The 20,195-nt window shown below is 36.6% G+C and overlaps 1 protein-coding gene across 1 annotated transcript in view; it reads left to right on the top strand.

Annotated features, from left to right (window-relative positions):
* The window catches only part of RPGR (retinitis pigmentosa GTPase regulator), a 43,277-nt gene extending 23,387 nt beyond the window's left edge, over positions 1–19,890 (top strand). Inside the window, exons 7-14 of the mRNA XM_068423373.1 lie at positions 642–800; positions 9,623–9,778; positions 10,319–10,443; positions 11,589–11,771; positions 12,680–12,845; positions 14,183–14,289; positions 16,112–16,177; positions 17,208–19,890. Coding sequence (XP_068279474.1) covers positions 642–800; positions 9,623–9,778; positions 10,319–10,443; positions 11,589–11,771; positions 12,680–12,845; positions 14,183–14,289; positions 16,112–16,177; positions 17,208–19,616 — 3,371 coding nt within the window. The 3' untranslated portion in view covers positions 19,617–19,890. The remainder of the gene's footprint in view (positions 1–641; positions 801–9,622; positions 9,779–10,318; positions 10,444–11,588; positions 11,772–12,679; positions 12,846–14,182; positions 14,290–16,111; positions 16,178–17,207) is intronic.
* The last annotated feature ends 305 nt before the right edge of the window (positions 19,891–20,195 follow it).

Raw genomic sequence — 20,195 nt, forward strand, 5'->3', positions numbered from 1 at the left:
TCTGGGTGAATGAGAAGGGTCTTCTTGTATGATTATGTAGCAGATCTGAAAGAAGTTACAGAAAGAGATCTGTGAAGACCTCTCTTTTTTTGAACTTAATTCTGGTGGAGTTATTGCTATGGAGCCACTGCTGTATTCCTGTTGTCGGATACATAGCTCTCTTCTTGCTGTCCAGACCACACACAGTTTCATATAGTTTACTCTGCTTTTTTCTTTTCTTCTCTATATCTTGCAAGAAGAAAATGTGGATTTTCCATCAAAATTCCATGCAAAACAATTTTCTGTTTTAATTGAGATTCTTAGAAGCAGCTTCAGTTAACATAAATACTGATTACAGAGGGAATTATAACCTCTCAGAAGCAGGATATATATGGTTTTGTTTTTCCCTTGGCTAGATGCCTTGCAGGCTAAATTTTGCAGTTCTCATCTTGGAGAGGGGCTAAAATTTAGCCCCTTCTTGTCCCATCAAAGCAGACTGCTTTGCACAGCTGTTTGGACGTTATACAAGTATGTTCAATTATCCCGTAATGTTCATACACTTTTCTATCTATCTTACTGATATGTGTCTGCAGCAGTCTTGGCAACCCAGCCTTGCTTCTGAGTGCATGCTGGAAATCCTGCTCTGTTCTGTATTTTCACAGGAGATGGTGAGCTCTATACTTTTGGAGAACCTGAGAATGGGAAACTGGGATTATTGCCTGAACAGCTGAAGAACAATAGAGTCCCACAGCCTGTACTGGGAATTATGGAAAAGGTTAATAAGGTTGCTTGTGGTGGAGAACACACAGTGGTGCTGACAGGTATCCAATTTAACTGGCTTTTTTTACAGCCCTATGACTTAATCAGTAAACTCAGTTTACATCCCACTGAAATGTAAGATGCTGTAGTGATCCTAACTGGAAAACCATTGTACATCAAGGAGGTAGAAATCCACATAACAGTTAACATAAGTGCAGGCCTGTGCCATGCTGTGCATATAGTTTGACGTTCAGGCCTGTGCTGTACATATCCCTTTGCTGCAGGATAAACTTTGACAGCTAATTGTAACAGAGGAGCTTATAGGCAGCTCCTGTTTGGTACCAGTGGTTACAACACCTGTGTGTCCTTGCCTTTAGATAAAACTTCAGCAGCAAGTTCCCATGTGAATGTCCTTTTTATTTGACAGTATAGATGATAAATAGCGTTGTTTTGCTTGTAAGAAAATCCTATAAGGGCTCTAATGACCAAAATGGGCTAACCTTCCATGGATGGGATCTGCGTAGCATGCAGTGCCTGGCTGGAGGCCTGTTCAGTTCCACACAGCTCAGGATTCCCAGGATCTGAAGGGATGCAACATTATTGATACTATCTTCTTTTTCTTTATAGTGTTAGCTCCAATAAATAGCATTTTAAGAGATACTTTACAGAGCTTGAGTGTCTTTCTTACTGGGATTGTAACAAGCCAGCGCCTCTTAGTGCAACACATGATTTGTGTTTCTTTCCTCTGAGGAGCTTGAAAATGGTATTGGGGGGTGTGTGTGGGAAATTTTAGAGGAAAGCTTCCATTCTGAGTAAATTTGAATGACCCTGAATATTTAGGAAGTCACTTTTCAAGTAGCTGTCTGTTAATAGTGATGGAGATGCACAATTTGCTGGATGCCTAAATGGATTAAATACCTCTTTTGTGATACAGAATTTGCCTGTGACTTTAAGCAGAATCTTTAACATACATATAAAAGGAGTACAGATATAGACATTCAACATATCATACAAGTTATAAAAATCAGCAAATACAACTGTTATATATTAGTTCACAGGGTTGTATGTATAGTACTTTGAAGATGAAATATGGTGTATGTTGCTGTACTATTAAAGAGTTGTATCCCAGTGGTAAATTAGCGTTTCAAAGAGATAAATCGCTAGCAATGCTTTGCATGTATTTCCACAAGTTCTATCCTGAACCATGGTACTATAGAAGCAGGAAAGGGGAGTTTGACTTTGCCCACAGAGGATTTAAAAAATATCAGCTTTGGCTTGTAATGAATTCCACAGGTGTATAATATGCCTGTAATTAATCTCCTACCAAAATGCAGAAACTATAAGAACAAGTAGGATGTATAGATATCAGTCCTTTGTCTCCATTTAGCCTTCACCCAGGGCTAAACAATAACCAGTTGTTTTATCACCCAATCTCCCTACTCCAACCGAGAAAGGGAATTGGGAGGGAGACTAACTAGTGGGTTGAAATTTAAACAGATTTAATAAAAGAAACCCAATATCAATACTAAACAAAAGACACAAAATTATACTTAACTCATAGAGTGGTGGCAAGTCCCTCCAGGGATAATAACCATTAAAAAGAGATGAGAGGAAAGCAAAGAGTCCCACATCCTTCGCAAGCTTTCCCATTTATAGTGAACATGACGTTAAAGTTGTAGAATACACCTGTGGGCCAGCCTGGGTCAGCTGCCCTGGGTTTAACTGCTAACGGTCTTGATCACCATACCACAGCTGGCTACAACCTGAAACAAAATGTAACAGTAAATTGCTTCTATAAATTTTATCCCTGCAAAACAAAGACATCCTTAAATCTGTATTTTGAAAATGCTAAAGTCACCTCTTTTCAATCTGGTGGAGTGCCTTCAAGGTTAAGTAACCAAAATTTCTGAAATATAAATTGAAAATCTAACTGAAATTGTAAGTAATATGATGTGGTATTGTACTGCAAGCCACTGGAGAGACTAAAGGTGGAAGTGATGTGCTGCGAAAGGTTATGTGTAATGATGAGTCAAGCTGCAAGGTTCTGGGTAGGTTAAAATTCCTTTGGGAAAAATATGAAGAGGAAATAACAATAGCCAATCCAGGAAATAATGGAAACATTTGTCTACATTTCAATGCCTTTGTCTCACTTCTTCCACCAACATACAGTCTTACCCCAGCAGTATTCTATGTCATAAAATAAATTTCTTTACCTGAAATCAGATTATCATTATTAGGAAAAAATTACCATAAATTTGGGGCCAGCAAATGTATAAATCATAGCATTATTTTATGGATTATAAAGTGAAGTTCTGCAGAAGAATTTGATTATCATTATTGATTATTTTTTTAACTTTAAATCTGAAGCAAACCAATAGATATTTTGTTTTAATGATATTTCATGTGATAAAATTTCATTATAACAAATGACTGTTCCAGAGATTTAGTAGGAAGGTGTAGACCTGGATGACATCAGCGTTGTAGTGAAATCTGTACAAGAGCTAGAACAAAGGCAAAATAAAAATGCCAAGAAACAAATACAGTGAAGAAAACACCATAGTAAGTCAGTGTCTTAGTGTGTAAGATTTACTTACCTGTGGAAATACATTTTGTAGTAGACGGTAAATAAATTCTGTGCTGGCTTAGCTGGCAGTCAATGATCAAAGTGCTGAGTGCCGGAAGAGGCAGTTGAGTCAAGAGAAGAGGAAAACAATATCCTCCAACAAAATAGATTTTCCTAAAGAGTAATAGTTGTTGTGATAAGAGTGAAAGGCCAGATAAGTGTTTTTTAATGTAATTCAGCTATTATTAAATAGGCTACGGGTATGAACTTCTGCCTAAGACACTTTGAACAGAAGAGTAGAGGATAATGGAAGTACTGTCTCAAGTGAAAGATACTTTGTCAGGAGTGTTGACATACAGAAATTTTTCTGACTCAAAACAAAATTTGGGAAAAATATTTCGGGAAAAAAATTGGGAAAAGAGATAAATTTGGACACTGCAATCATTTAACAAGTGAATGTAGCATACATGCATTACAGGCTTTGCACCAGAAACTTAACTTGAAATCAGTACTAAAGTGTATATTGCTTCTTGAGATGAAGTGGCGTGACCACAAACTTGATGAGGGATATATCTTTAAAGAGGAGCAGAAACATTTATACCTCCTTTAAGCTCATTTTCCTAAATTAAGAACGTAGTACAGTTTTGAAGAAATTCTGAATTTTGTGTATCGTCTTCTGTGGAAGTGGGTGCTGTTTGGCTTTAGTAACAATATATACTGATGCGGTTTTCATCTTTTCAGGATCTTTCCAGTTTTTCAGGGTGTGTCATTTCAGTTTTAAAAAATAAGAACTGAGTGTCTGACCATTGTATATTCGCCTGTTTCATCTGTCTCATTTAACATAGGAACAGGATAGGAGAAAATGTCATATGGAGAAGCTATTGCACATCTTGGCTCATTTCTTGTCATCAGTTCTACTTCGGGTTTATCAAATTAGAAGAAAGCGTAATCTAGTTATCTTACTGAGTACGAGGCAAGTTTCTTCCTGACTCTCACACATAATTAGTCTATTCCAAAGCACTTCATTCAATTTCTTTTTATGACTGTCTTATCTATTCTATTGGCAATTTTATATGGTAAGAACCACTGTTATCTGGGTTATTAAATCAAACTACTATTTGGAATCTCTCCAGCAAGTATCAGAGTAAATGGTAGAAAGTATATATTAAAATAATTCATTTTTTTACTCTGAAACTCCAAAATGGAAACTTCATTTTTTTCTCAGAGAACAAAAAATTAAACTGTTGAGAGCAATGATTAGGAAAAAAACTTTTTAAAGGTACAAGGTTTTAGAAATGTTGAATATGGTATTGGAAACCATCTACTTTACAAGTCTTACTGTTACTTCTACCTTTAGTATTTGCAGTTGTTCTAGAGAATAAACAGAATCGCAGTTAAAAATTATATCATGAAAAAGCTTTCTCTCACTGTAGCAGCACAAACCTATTCATTTTATGACAGTCTATCAGCCAGTTCAAGATCGTATCCTCATCCCAGATGACTTCTCTCAGAGGCTAAAAAATATGCATCCGCTACCCCCAATGCTTGCAAATGCTTCCTGCTGAAAATGAAAGCTTTTGGTATCGTCACTTTCAAAAGAAACAAGAGAGCAGCAATCCCAATCTGCGTACTTTTTCAATAAAACTTTTGAAAAAGTAGAATAACAGTAACTTGTGAATCTAGAAACTGGAGAAGAAACATATGATTGGGAGTGGCCTTAGTATCTTCCTTTTTTTCAGATGATAACAGATCCTCTGGGAATAATCCTCTCTATAAAAGGATATATTACCTCCTTTTATGCTCTGAAGGGAGGGAAAGCAAAGATATCTCTTCAAAGGAAAAAGTGAAGCAGTCCTTCGAGAATAGAACGTTTGACATAAAAATACAGCACATTAGTGTGTTAGTATGTAGAATGTTGGATTTTTCATCTTCTGTCTCAAGGTCTTTTAAAAAGAAAAGAAAGTCAAGGTACTCTTTTGACAGAGAATGAAAAGGATGAAGAAGCGCTACCTTTTCGTGACACAATGGACTGTTCAAACCATATAGGATTATCTCGATTTTTCAAGCCGTTCTTAAGTCTACAGACTTAAGAACTATTCTATTTCTACTGAAATCCCCAAATCCAATTACTAGCTCTGGTAAAACTGAGCATTGTGTCAAAAGCTTATTTTTACAGTAAAATTTTTCAGCATAAACTGTTTAAAAATACAGCTATAGTAAGAGTGAATATCCTATTGACATAATAGTAGTAGTAATAATAATATTAGTATTAATAATAATAGTAATAATAACAATGTTCAAGGGAAATGAATCTATATGGAGAGATATAGGCATACATGTCTGTTTCTGTTTTTCTTCCATGGATTTTTAACTTTGTCTGTAGCCTTAAACACATAGCACGGAATGCATGAATCTTAAAAACACTCTTGGAGCTCACTCAGTTCTTTCACCAAATAGCATGTGCTAATAAAAATCTGAAAGCTGTATAGATTTTTGCCTAGGACTATTTTATTTATAGTGACAATGGTCCTAGAGATTAAAGAGCTGTTACGTACTCCAGAAGATACCTGCAAAGGTGGAAGATAGACAGTTAAATGCTGTCACGGTTTAAAGCTGGGCCGGCTATTAAACCTATGGCAGATGCTCTCTGTTAACCCTCCCCCCCCGCCAAAGGGAAAGGGAAAGGGAAAAGGGAGAGAGGCTTCCGGGTTGGAAAGTTAAAACAGTTTTAATAAACTATAATAATGAAAAAGAGTATAATAACAATAATAGAAATAATCAAATATATACAAATATATATACAAAACCAAGACTGAGCTCCCCTGAAGTCAGCCACGTCACCACCGGCACTGCAGGGCAGGCTCCGGGAAGGCCCAGGCTGGGCCTAGCGACGGTCGAGAGCTGGATTCAGGGATGCACGGATCGGGATCGGGGGCAGCAGGAAAACAGACGGAGTCCTCCCTGGACACCGGCCATAGCAGAAAGAGAGTGAGACCCTCGTGATCCCCCCGCTTTATACTGAGAATGACGTGTGTGGGATGGAATACCCTCGTTGGTCAATTTTGGGTCACCTGCCCTGTCCGCTCCCCCCTGCAGCTGCGACCCCCCTTCGGCTCTTCACTTGTAAGCAATGAGGAATTCAGCAGTGACCTTGGTTTCTCTCAAGAACAAGTACAGCAAGAGCCTTTCTGCACAACATCCCTACCGGTGCCTCAGTGATAACTACAAACTTCGAGCGTTATCAGTCCTGGAAGCAGACAGTGTCTGCAAAACATGCAGTTAGTTTCAGAAAGTGCTGTTACTTAGAGGAGACTTAGCTGAAAGTAAAAATCACTGAAAGGAAAGTTGGCCCGGTTTAGGCCAAACCAGGACACATGCAAATAAACCTGTTCACCCAAAAAAGAAAATGTAGGAAGTAAAGAGGAAGCAGTCCCAGAGCTCAGGTGCTGGAGGTCACTTGGAACAGTGAAGCCACTGGCTTCTGTGCAAGCTCTGAAACCACTTCTCTCCATCCTTCAAGGGCCCTTCTCATGGGCTGCTGCTGTGGAGGCAGCAGTTCCTTCCTCAAAGCCAAGGCAGGACTTCTGTTCAGTTTCCTCTGGGTGCAGTTAATGTGGCTTAGCCTCCCTGGTGGTTCACTGCTGCATTGGAGGCAGTGCTGCTTCCCTCATGCTGCTGTGGCCCTATGTCTTTCCTCTCCCGTTGGACCACTCTGGTGCTGTCTTGACCATTCCACAGGAAATTATGTCAGCAAAAAAACCCCAAACCTGGCTTACTGAGCTGAGCTGGCTCAGCAGAGACAGTGCAAGTGGGAACTGAAGAGAGAGAATGGGGGAGCAAAATCTACGCTTTTGCTGACAGTGCGTTTCATTTGTTTCATCCAACCATATCCTTACTGGGGCTGAGGACAGTAAGAAGAAGGTGACAGTGCGGTGGTATCCCCTTTTGGATTCATGCTGTAGGCAAATTCAAGTTCAGAATGATGAAATTCACCTCTGTCATTTTATCACTAAGTCTCTGAGGTTGCTTTGCCATAGACTTCTCTTTCCGTGTATTTATGAAGACAGATTGGAGGAAATACCTCATTTCTGTGAAATGGGGCTTGGCCTCACTTCTGCACAAGACATTTAAGAAAGGTTCAAGGTTTTTGTCTTCTTGTGCCTTGATAATTGACTAATAAGCAAATTTAGGAGGAGCAGAATTAGGTGCCCCTGGTCTACAGGGTCAGTAGAAGAAATTGTTCTTATAAAGGCATTCTAATCTGGTTTTGGATTGGCCCGTTCTCCTCATTGTCAGTAGAAAGAGAGGAAAGAAAATTGTTTCTGTACTTTTAAAGTTAGTGTTTGAGAACATTTCCCTCTAAACAGAAATGCAAAAGACATTGTAAGTTTCAAGCTAGGATTAAAGGTAATGTAAAAAAACTCCCAACTTCACTCAAAATAATTATGTTAATCAGATAAAGCCATATAATTTGAAAATTACAAGATCTGCCAGTTTCCTAAGAAATGTTAAGAGAAATGCAGTACTTCTAAACAGAATTTATGGAATAAGACATCCTGAGAAAGCCATTTACTAAAATGAAGATGACACTTTGGTTCGCTTAGAGAAAGCTCCTGTCTTTCGGGAGTAGCTTCTTGATTCTTTTGCAGAGAGTCTAAATGTTACAGAAAATTTCTTTCTTCTTTTACTTTTTTAAAGATCCCGATAAGGTGTTGCTTTCTTGCACTGAAATTTCCAGCAGAGGGAGCTTTACTATTACATTTCGTAAAAAACCCAGCTTTACTCAATGTTTTTCATCTCCAATCTGAAAAAGTGTGAGACCATTGGGTTTTTTTAATGGTGCGAATTCATGACATCTTAATATGGAACAATTTTAAAGGAACAGAAAGGGAAAACCCTTTCCTAGAAATAATATTTCCATATGTAGTGTTACAGTATTTCATCATGGTTCCTTTGAAATTGGAAAGTTCAATGTAAGTTAGTAAGAGTACTATGGTAGTAATATGGAATCTCGTATGTTCTCTGCTTTCTCTCTCCCTGATACTAGTGAAGGATTAGTTTGAGGGAATGGTAACGTAACTTGGTTTTAATATTTCTCCAGTTTGTGGCTGCTCTGAGAATTTGGTCGTACAGTATACACTACTTTTGTGGCACTGAAACTTACTTTGCTATTCCAGTGACATTGTTTCCTTGACACAAAGAAATGCTCAAAAAGCAAAGATTCTCCATCGATTGTCGTTCCACACATTCAGCTGTGGATATCCATTCCTCTCTTTCTTTTGAAGGTGGTGAGATTTTTGACCTGATGGCATCTGTGCAGCAGGAGCAGGCATGCTCTGCACCGTGTTCATGACAATGATGTAATGATATATTGCTCCCAAGTCTCAGTTCTTTTTGCTTGACATAGAATATTTTTTTGTCCTTCTCAATCTTTCACAGGTTTTCATAACATTTTTTCAAGTTTTAATTAGTACTTCTCTAGCTTTTCCTTTTTTACCTACATGCAGAAGAAAAATGGGCAGGGAATAAAATTCCAGGAAAAACTTCTCCTTTCCCCAAAAAACTTAGTCTTTGAATTTTCCTTTTCAAGCATGATCTCATCACGACTTCCAAGCTTCACAGTCTTCCCCAGTTGTGATGGAGTGCCAGGGATGGACACACCAAGAACCTTTATTTTGAAGAAGCTCTCGTTCTTTTTCCTGGCACAGACAATCCATTAAATGGACAAAATACAAATGTGGAAAGATGATTATTCTGTCACAAGATAACACAATTCTCTGTATTTAATGCAGGGCTGATTTAGTAGCTGAATAAAATACTGAAACCTATTCTGTAACTGTTCCAGTCTCTTCTTACACACAAATTAGTATTGGTTTAAAGAGGTCTGGTCTATTAAATTTAGGGTCATGCAGGTAACCAGAAATTAAGACGGGACTATTGTACTTGAAAATGCACATGTATGTAAACATTGTGGTCTTGAATTAATTGCAGTATGTAAACTCCCATAAATTTTTTGTTAGCTGATATTTTGCATACATGTGATCAGTGGATTATTTTGCAGTTATGTTAGAAAATATATTAGAAAATATATTGCATATTGAACCATTCAAAATTCTTTTATGTATATATTCTAGTGCTCCATTGCCTGGTTTTTATTTTATTTTGTTATTAATCGATAAATTTAATTGATTAGTTGGTACATTTAATTGATAAATATTGCATTTGATGCTGATGTCATTTGACTTTCACTTGTCTAATAGAAAGCAGGTTAAAATGTATATATCAGCATATTTGTTGTTAACTTTGCCTGTACGTTTTCAGAGACAGATGTATATACTTTTGGACTTGGACAATATGGGCAGCTGGGACATGGTACTTTTATTTTTGAAACTTCAGTACCAAAGTCTGTGAAACACTTGAGAAGGCATAAAATATGTAACATTACATGTGGGGAAAATCATACTGCTGTAATTGCAGGTATGTAAGTGAAAAATTCGGAAATGCACTTCCAGTGACTATTATACTTCAAAAGCTTTCTTTATAAAACGAGCAGTAGAAGAACATGTATGCAGACTTACTAGTTCTGAAGGTTAGGTGAGCTAGTGAGAAAGCCAGATTTGTTATTAGGAATTTCTGATTCACAGCCATGCCATGCATAGTTCTGTACATGGTATCTCCTGGGGAACTGTAACCTCAAAATCATGCCTTGCTAACAAGTATTCTTGTTTAGAAGCCTTTGGTTTGCTATACAATTTAAATCTTAATGTTTTGTTGTTGGTTTTTTTTTCCGAAATTTTGTAGACTAACTCTAATCTCTGACAGTACTTTGTCTGAAAATATATATATTTTTGGTTCATATTCATCTGTTGAAAATCTGAAAATAATTGTTCAGGTTTTGCTTTTGGAAGAGAAATACTCCTTACTTGCATGGCCTGTTACTTTGTTTGTAATGGTTTTGTCCTGGTTTTGTACTGAATCTTTGTTATTAATAACATCCTTTTTTTTTCCTATATACAGAGAATGGCCTTATGTTTACTTTTGGAGATGGGCGACATGGCAAGTTAGGACTTGGAGAAGAGAATTTTACAAATCAGTTTGATCCCACTCTGTGTTATAATTTCTTGAGGTTCACAGTCCTTTTGGTAAAACTTTTGTTCATGCTTCTCAGACATCAAAATGTTTATATTTTTATGAAATGTTATTAATGAGACTTGAAATCTCATTATAGAATTATTTTTTTCTGCAACATTTAATCAGTAGGCAACACAAACTGAAAGAAAAAGGAAGTTATATTTACTTATCACACTCTTCATTTAGTTTAGAATGTACTTGGACTACACATATAGACTACTTTTTAGGGTTTTACTCAGTAGTGTTGTGCTATAGTGTTTTGGTCTATAGAGCTGGTAGTAACCTCTCAAGTTAAATATTTGTTGCTCAGATTGTTGGCAGTAGGGGGGAAACTAATCTGTTCTGAAAACGCCAGAGTGACATCTTTTTAATTGTAACAATTATTTGTACAGTGGGGTATTTATTAAATCTTAAGAAAATTTAAGGAGGTGCTTTTTTGAATCCAAATTGGATGAGAAAGGAGAAATACTGTTTTTTTTTCAGGACATTGTTTTCATCTATTTCTTGAGGTGTTTCAGAAATAAATGTCACAGAATTGCCAGTATCAAAAAAGCAAACATGACTCAGTATTGAGTAAAATTTGGGACAAAAGTCTGTGGCTCATTCCTGTTTGTTTACTGGACTTAGAGTTTAAGGAAGTTTTATCAGAAATGATAAGGGATTTAAACTTTTTAGAAAGTGAAACTTCTGATCTTTATGTAATTATACTTTGTCTGTTGGAGAGTATAGGACTTTGCATTACTTTTTGTGGATTTTGTGATAAAATATCTAGGTTTGTATCACTAAAGTTATCAGTATTGCCCACATTTGACTTGCATCAAAATAATTAGCTCAAATCCCTTCAAAATCAGTGGAAATATCTTTGCTTTCTTCTGTATCAATAATTTGATAGACCTATCTTGTCTTCTGTTCAATACAAATGTGTTGTATTTAAGTAAGAAGAAACGAACATAGATGACTAGTCAGTAATAATTGTAATTATGCACTTTTATCTTGCTAACAACATTAGGAGCTAAATTTGAAGAAATTTAACATCTCTTGCTTTTATTATGTTTTTCTTATAATCTAAGTCCCTAGAGATGATTGAAAGAAAATTAGATCCTTGTATTGATACTTGCAAATGAAATAAGCAGATTTTTTTTTTTTGGTGCTGTAGGTTGCTTGTGGTGGTTGCCACATGCTAGTTTTTGCCACTCCAAGACCTAAAGGATCTGAAGAAATACTCTTAGAAGATTTATATGAGAGCCGTTTGACTGCTACTATCTCTAAAATGAGTGGAGACCCACTACTAACAAGCACCTTACAACTAACATCAGCACGAATGCGACGTCGAGAGAGGGTAAATTCAGAGCTGTTTAGAGTTGCCATGCTTGTTTTAGGAAACAAAATAACTTTTAAAATTAAAATCACAGCATATACCCAGCAGATAAATATATCTCCTTAAAATATGTGTTTAATTTTAATGTATAAAAAGAAGAACGAATATTTACCCTGGTCCCAAAATTGATGCAGGTGAAAGATAGCTGTTGGTTAGATTTTACTCATTTATTTCCATGAAAAAGACTCAAATTGGTTTTGTATTTTTTTATTCTAAAATGTAGAGCCTAAGATACCTTAGAAATATTTTAAAAGAAAAAATATTTTAAAAAAGAACAAGAACTTGACTCTTTTTGGTGTTCCCTCTGAGTCATTGAATAGATTAAACAAGTTCATAGTTTATAAAATATCAAAGGCAAAAGTTTCAGAATCAGCTTAAAATGATCCTAAGATTCTATAGCTACTGAAAATAGTAGTTTCTTCTTCTTTATCTCCACTACACATTCCATGGAATTTCTTTAGCAGCTCATTGAATGGGATCATTTCACTTACTTACCTGCCTGAAAACTAACTCTACCACAAAACCACATTTTGTTTCGTGAAAATATATAGATGCTGTGGATTAAGTCACTCAGTGTTATTTGAGAAATTAGTATTTTCATTTTAAATAAAAATCAAAATTATTTTTATCCTTTGTCTATATTTTAAGACTGCTTGAGATTATTGTGTAGAAATGACCTAAAATATTCCACTATATCTCACCACTTTGTATAAATAATTAAAATATTCAATAAATTTTGTTTATGCTTTGCATGCAAAGTTAAAACACTGTCATCAACTAAAGGAAAATACCACTGTTAAGTATGAGAGTTTGCTTACATTTTATTCTTCTACTTTTATTCTCAATAATTTTTTTTTAATCTTCTGAAGGAAAAGTCACCAGAACAGTTTATTCGAATGGCACGAACTCTGCCTCCACTGGGAGAAAGCTTCTTAAAATCTTCATTACCTGTGACTAGCAACACTAGCCCACCCCGTTTTTCTGCAACAAGTCTTCCTAAAGGTGAACATATGAGGCATAGAGACCATGAAAAAGGTGAAGTACCCCCACATCATGTTGCTGTTTTCTGAGAATTATGTAGTCTGGCTCTCATCATTCATAAACAAATGCTCAGTTTGAACATGAAAAAAGGTTTAAGTTCAGTCTTACCTCAAGAGGGTCTGGCAAAATACAGACATGAAAGTTGAGAAATGCGTACAAGAAATTGCCTCACACTTGGTTCATGTTTGGAAAATGTGCTTAAAGATTTAGAGGAGGGTTGAATGAAAGAAAAACAACTTCTGAATTGTACCCGAGGTTTCTCAAGCCTGTAGAAATAGGACTTCACAAAAATACTGTAAGATTAGTAACCACTTTCTCCATTTTCATGAAAAAAAAAAGAATTACAGAAAAAAATTGATTGGCAACAGTCATAAAGACACAAGAAAGCCTAGAAGAGACCTTGGGCAAGAAAAGAGATCTACTAATTCTTATAGGAGCTTTCTTCTTCACTTGGAAATGCAAAAGTACTCTTCATTCTCTGTTATCTAAGATAATAAAGATTTGCAATATTCTAGCTAATGCAAAAGCCTGGATAACAGTGGTACTGATACAGTGCTGGACTTTTGCACAGATTCTCTAGAGCAGTTCTGGACTTCATCTGGGTTCCTGGGCATGTGTGATTTCCTGGGAAGAGCAATGCTGAAGAGTGCAGAATGCAGTGCTTCTGTGTAAAAGTTAGCTCAGATATATTGGACAGTCAAATCCAATTTGAAAGTAATTAATTCAGTTAGAATTAAGATGATTATTTGTAAAGCTGCCAGCACGTCCATTAGCATTTCTGCTTCCAGGAAAGCAATGCAGTGAAATTTGAATTGCCTTTAGAGTCTGACTCTAAAAACTCAGGTTTTGCACCATATGAAACTGGTCCTATACCTGATGAACTCGAGGTGAACCCGAAAATGATGTGGGTGCATTTTTATGGTGCTGCACTGGAGTTAAAACTCAGTGCTTCTCTATCCATTACACAGATAATGTTCAACGTAGATAATATGACTGCAGCTAATTTAGTCTAATTGGTACACTATTATTAAAGAGATTATCCAAAAGAAGCTTTATCCCATGTAATATTTATGCTTTGAAAGCCTGCAAAAATGGTCAGAGTTCTACAGCGCACTGAGGCCAGATTGCTGAGCTACCTCTAATGTTAATACTGGCAAAAAGGAGGTGAAAGTGTTTCGTCTGTGTCTTAGGCTGAGGGAATGAGGAATCTCAGGACTTCAGTCCTATGTCAGTAAAATAGAGATCATCTCTGTTTTACGAGAGTGGGGTGTTCTGTTTGCTATATATTGTTCCTATGGTATTTGTTTACTTCCTCCTATTTTACCTTAAAGAAAAGAATCACCAAAAAGATAAACCTGGTGACATCTCTGCAGAAGAAGATTCAGATAATGAAAATAATGACAGAAACCTTGGAGATACAACTGACATCCTAAATATGGTAATATATTCCACTAATGAATCTGTGATTGAATCATTTTTATTCAGGGGAAGAAGAAAGCAGCTAAATTATGTTTGAAGTTCTAGTACAGAACTCCTGGCTAGCCCAGAACGTCATATGTGGCATCCAGAAGTACTGACATACTGTTAAATGAGCATGCGTTTCATATCATCGTTATCCAATCATAAAGTTTGTTTTCATTTTCCAAGTAATGTTGTATGAGATTGAAGCAGTCCAAGTAGTGCAGCCCCTCCCACCCCTTAGCTCTGGATATCAGAGATAAGGAGAAGGATGCTGGATACCACATGGTGATCTCTCTCTCTGACCTTCTTCGTTTTCATGATTTCCAAGAGAGAACTGCAGGAAATGAAGCAGAGAGCTGTCTTTTCTGTTCCTAGAAAAGCTTTTTTAGTACAGGTGGATCATATTAAAGGGAACACCCAAACTGCAGACATCTTGATTATTTGGTGATCCCCAAGCATGTTCCTACGTATTTCTTTTATTTAAAATAAATGTTCACCTTATCACTTGTGCACCTTCCCAAAACATTTTGTTCTCCTGGCAGATAAGGCATGTCCTGGCCTTATTACAGTGCACTGGAAAGAGTGTTGGGTTTTGTCTTTTTTTTTTAACTTCAGTGGAATGGAAACAAGTGAGCAACTCACTGTGGACTCAGCTCAGGATAAGTCAGTTATGCTGGAGCGATTGCACATTTTACAGGAATTATTACTTGTTTGTACTTAACAGTACTTAGTAATTTAACACTCTGTGCATACCATTTATTTAACAGTTATAAAACTTTATTTTCATTTACAAGAAAAAAAATTTTTTAGATATGATACACAACGTGGCCTTCATTAATTTACTAAGGCATTATTTATAACATATTTCACACTTTTTGTGCTAGACTTCCTTTTCCTTTTTGTTTTTGTACCCATTGCGAATCAATTTTAAAACATTTATCAGAATGAAACAGTAAATTTGAAAAAAGTCTGTCAGGCAAACTTGTCAAAATACACAGAAAAATGATTGCTCTTCTTGAATCTGAATGGAAATAATCTGTTACAGTGTAGTTGTTTCACTTTTTCTAAACTGTGGCAACATACATCTTATTGAGGAGGAAAAACCTTTGATATCATATTGATGATACAGATTCTTGGGAGTCAGAAACCAGAACTGTCCATGCTAACTGTGTTGAAAAAGAATATGGTGGTTAAACCATAAGCATTTAACAACAGCAGCAGTGAACTTTATCTTGTCGTTTGGAGTATATGGGAAGGGATGACCAAAATCTCACTATACTTGCCCACGTATTAGTATTCTACATTGCCTTGCCTTTTCTTTTTTTTTTGCTTTATATAGAAGAGATAAATGCATTAGATTCCAATGAAAATTTCTTCTGTATAATGTTTCTTTGAACACGTACTTTCAAGGCTGTGGTATCAAACTGGATGTTAAGTTGAAGGTTGTGATGGTAAGGGAGTAAGGTGTTACATTTGTAGTCACAACTTCACGGTGAGTGGAAGGTGCATCTGAAATGTGCCTGTGGGCTGTAAGAGAGGGCATGTAGTTTTCAGTCTCTACAGGCAGTTTGGATGTTGACATCTAAGCTGGATACCAGTCTCTCTATAAGGAGTAAATGAGGGAGTGGAGGTGAAATAGGTGAGTCGAGTGATCATACAGATTTGTCTCAGCCTGACTGTGCAATAGTATTAAAATGTTCATAAAACTTATAATAGATCTGTTTAGTAGAACTGGGCTTTGATGCTGTTCTCCCTATTAGTTATATTTATTTTTTTAACAGAGATCTTGTTATTTGCAGACACATGCAATGAAATTGAATCCCAGTGACCAGTCCTTAAAATTATCACCGCTCCAAAAACAAAAGGTACTGTAACTAATTATATATATAGTATACTTATACTGACATTTAAAAGATCTGTAATTCTTGTATTATCCTTGTACTTTATTGTTTTGCTTTGAGTTTTAAAAAAGCTAGGCAAATTTTATAGGCCTCCTTGCTGATTTTCTGAATATCCACTAGGTAAAATTCTAAGCAGCTGACAGAAGTCAGAGAATTTGTGCATGCACATGGAACTCCTCATACCCAGCATAGCTTGAGATAAGAGTATATAATACTTCACCAGTTTAAGGAACAAAAGACTTATCATATACATTTTGTAATTTATGCTGATACCATACATTTCTTTTGGCTTGTTGATATTAAAATATTTTAGTTGACTTTTGGGACACAATGTAAGTGAATATTTTGTTTACAGAAATTCACCATGGAATATATTTAAGGGAGCAATAATACTGGTTTTAATTATGACATGAAAATACTTTTATATTATCTTTCTGCTTCGCTCCTAAAGTGATCCCAGCATTTCAGCATTTTGGCTTATTTCTGTATAATTTTATTTTCTATTTAAAAAACTATTCTGCAGAATTTGTTAAATAAGTGTAAAATTTAAAGCAGAAAGACAACAAATTTTCAGACTTACTAGAAAAAGCATAACAGTGAGTGCATCAGAAGATTTCCCAAGGGTAAGGGTGGAGGAAGGTGTAAGAGAACTGTAGTTCTTTTCTTCTGTTCGCACAGCTTCACATATTTCATGTGCTTTAGCTTTTGGGACATGACACTGGCTGCACAATTCTTGCATTCATTCTGAGTGCTTGGATAGTGAAAAAGGAGTAGTAGTACATTTATCATCAACAGTGTGCTACATTCTTCTAATATATGCAGTTGTAAATTCATTTCATATGAAAGACTCTGTCTCTTGTGCTGTCTTCTAGTCCCCTCATACAAATTGTTTCTTTTCTTGTTCAGATGTTTTTGTAATCTTTTTCTTTTGCTGTCATTTGTCCTTAATGCTTTCCTTCTTTCTTTTTAATTTTCTGCTTCTCATGTGGAATAGAAGAACAATAAAAATGTGAAACTGAAAAGAGATGGTAAGGGTGGGCTGAAAAACAAGGATTCTGATTTCATGAAGGAAGGCTCAAAATTAGACTCTGGCTCTTTACAAAAGCAGTCTTCACTTTCAGAATCACTGGGACAAGATTTAGAAAAAAGTAGTGCCTTTGTAGGGAAGCCTGTGGCCAAAAAAAATAAAATGAAAGGTAAATCTGAGCATGCACAAAGTGTTAGTACTTTGAAAAGTGGTGTTCAGCAAATTGCTAGGGACAAATGCAGATTAGTGAAAAGGGAAAAAGAATACGCAGAAAATCCCAAATTTGTCAGAGAAGAAGTAACTTATAATCTTCCCACTGAAAAACGAATTCTGACTGAAGAAACAAATTCTTCCAATAAAAAGTCAAAAGCTGTTAAATCTACTCAGTCCCTTAAAATAGAGGTACTTCCTTCTGCGTCCAGGGATCGGCCCCAGACTGATTCATTAATTGTACAAAAATACAATCCCGTTGAAAAGCAAGGAAGTCAAGAAGCAGTAGAAAGTCAAAACAAAATAAAGGATGTTGTTGAAAAATCTGATAAATGTGAAAGAATATGCGTCAGAGAAGAAAGTAGTGAAAAGCAGAGAGGTTTAAAAAAAAAGGATCAATTTTTGAAACAAATAGCTGTAACTATGTCATCATCTTCATCTGAGGAAAGTAGTAATGATCTTGCAAAATACGTACGTAAGAGTAGGGAAAAAGAAGAGGACTACTATGAAGACAGAGAGATCCAGAAGGCAATGAAAACAGTAGAAAATGTGAAAGATTTGGACTCAGAAAAAGAAGACAGTGAGACTGAGGAGATGCAAGCTACAAAGAATGAGAAAGAATATGTAGAAAAGACTCATATAAAAAGTCTGAATGAAGAAGAAACAAACTCTGAAGCTAAATCTGATGAAGACAAGCAGTTAGAAATTACGAGTGAGGAGGAATCTAATCAAGAGCATGAGAGTAAAGACAGTGAAAAGGGTGAAAGTGAAAAAGAAAAACTAGATGAAACAGTTGACAGTGAAGGTAAACTAGGGGAGGAAGAAGAAGAGGGTGAGGCTGAAAAGGATAGAAGTGAAGTTTCAGTAGAAAGAGACGAAGAGGAACAAGATGAGGAAGAAAGTGAAAGAGAGGAATCACAGGCTGAAACAGCCAGTGAGAATGAGGGTGCAGAAAAGACTGAAGAGATTAATCAGGAATGTGGCAAAGAGCGAGGAGATGAGGAAGGCAGGTTGATGGAGGAAGAAGAAATGCTGAGTGAGGGAGAAGAGGATGTGGAGGAGGAGGAGGAGTATGCGAAAGAAGACAACACTGAAAAAGAAAAGGAGGAGCAGGTTAAAAGTGAGGGAATAGATGAGAGTGAGGAAGGAGGTGAAGATAGAGAGAGGGAGGAAGAAGAGGCAGAAGAGGAAGGAGAAGATGAAAATGAAGGAGAAAACAAAGAAAGGGAGAATGAAAAAGACAAAGAGGGTGAAGAGGAGGAGTTAGAACAATCATTGGAAGGGAGGGAAGAAGAAGAAGAGGTATCCGAAGAAGAACAGGAAGAAGAAGATGCAAACAGGAGGACTAAGGAGGTGGGGGAGGATATAGTGGAAGAAGAAGAAGAGGGGGAGGATGAAGTGGAAGAGGAAAGAGAAGATGAGGAGGAGGAAGAGGAAGGAGCAGAAGCAGAAGGGGAGGAGGGGGAAGAAGATGAAAATAAGGAAGAAGAGGAGTGGGAAAATGAAGAAGAGGAAGGGGAAGAAGGAGAAAAGGGAGAAGGGGAAGGAGAAGAGGGAGAAGGAGAAGAAGGAAAAGAGAGAGTTGGAGAAGAAGAGGGAGTGGAAGAAGGAGAGGGAGAAGAGGAAGTGGAAGAAGGAGAGGGAGAAGAGGGAGTAGAAGAAGGAGAGGGAGAAGAGGGAGTAGAAGAAGGAGAGGGAGAAGAGGGAGTGGAAGAAGGAGAGGGAGACGAGGGAGTGGAAGAAGGAGAGGGAGAAGAGGGAGTGGAAGAAGAAGAGGGAGAGGAGGAAAAACAGGAAGAGGGGGAAGAGGAAAAAGAAGAGGGAGAAGAAGAAGGGGAAGATGGAGAGGAGGAAGAAGAAGGGGAAGAGGGAGAGGGGGAAGAAGGAGAAAAGGAGGAAGGGGATGTGGGAGAGGAGGAAGAAGAGAGTGAGGGAGAGGAGGAAGAAGGAGAGGAAGAGGAAAAAGCAAAGGGTAAACGAAAAAATGATAGTAATAAGCTTCCACAAAATAAAAGCAAAACCAGGAAGCCAGAGAAGACAGAAAGTACTGTTTTACCAAACAGCTCTAAACAAAAAATGAAGCCTAAACAGCATGTAGCAAATGGTTTACATAATTCAGAACAATTTTGGAACAATGTGCTACCTCATTATTTAACACTAAAGTAGCATAGACGACTGGAGATGCATTTTAAGCCTATTCAGGAAACTTTGGAACTATGGCAGATTGATTTTTATTACTTAAAAAATGTTTTTAATGTAGTCAAAATATATTATTATGCATATACTTTTAAGTGCCAATTTCTTAAAAAGGACTGAAGAAAATGTTTAGATTTGGGAAGCTTTTGTGAAATAAATCATATAAATCGTTGATACAGTCATTTACACAATCATCTTTATCACCTGTGACACATACAGATTTTAAAAAGTCATTACTGGAGAGGCAAAATGTGTTTGCCTCTTAATTAAATTACAGTGTCATGCTGACAACATGAATTATACATTGTAACAGTGTAATCTTCTTTGCCTTTGAATTTCTTAAGGTAATGCATCAGTTTTAGTTGCAGGATAGCTTACTTTTTAATGTGCCTTATATGAAAGGAGTGTCAGTAAATCATCACTGTTACATATCTTTAAATTTTGCTGTCACTCTGTATTCATTCCCCCTACTTTTCTTCTGTTCATATATTGGTAAAATGTTTGAGTACTCAGCGTAAATGAAAGAAAGGACAAGTTGCCAAATTTACA

This window comes from Nyctibius grandis, chromosome 2 (assembly GCF_013368605.1).
Source record: "Nyctibius grandis isolate bNycGra1 chromosome 2, bNycGra1.pri, whole genome shotgun sequence".
Taxonomy (NCBI): domain Eukaryota; kingdom Metazoa; phylum Chordata; class Aves; order Nyctibiiformes; family Nyctibiidae; genus Nyctibius; species Nyctibius grandis.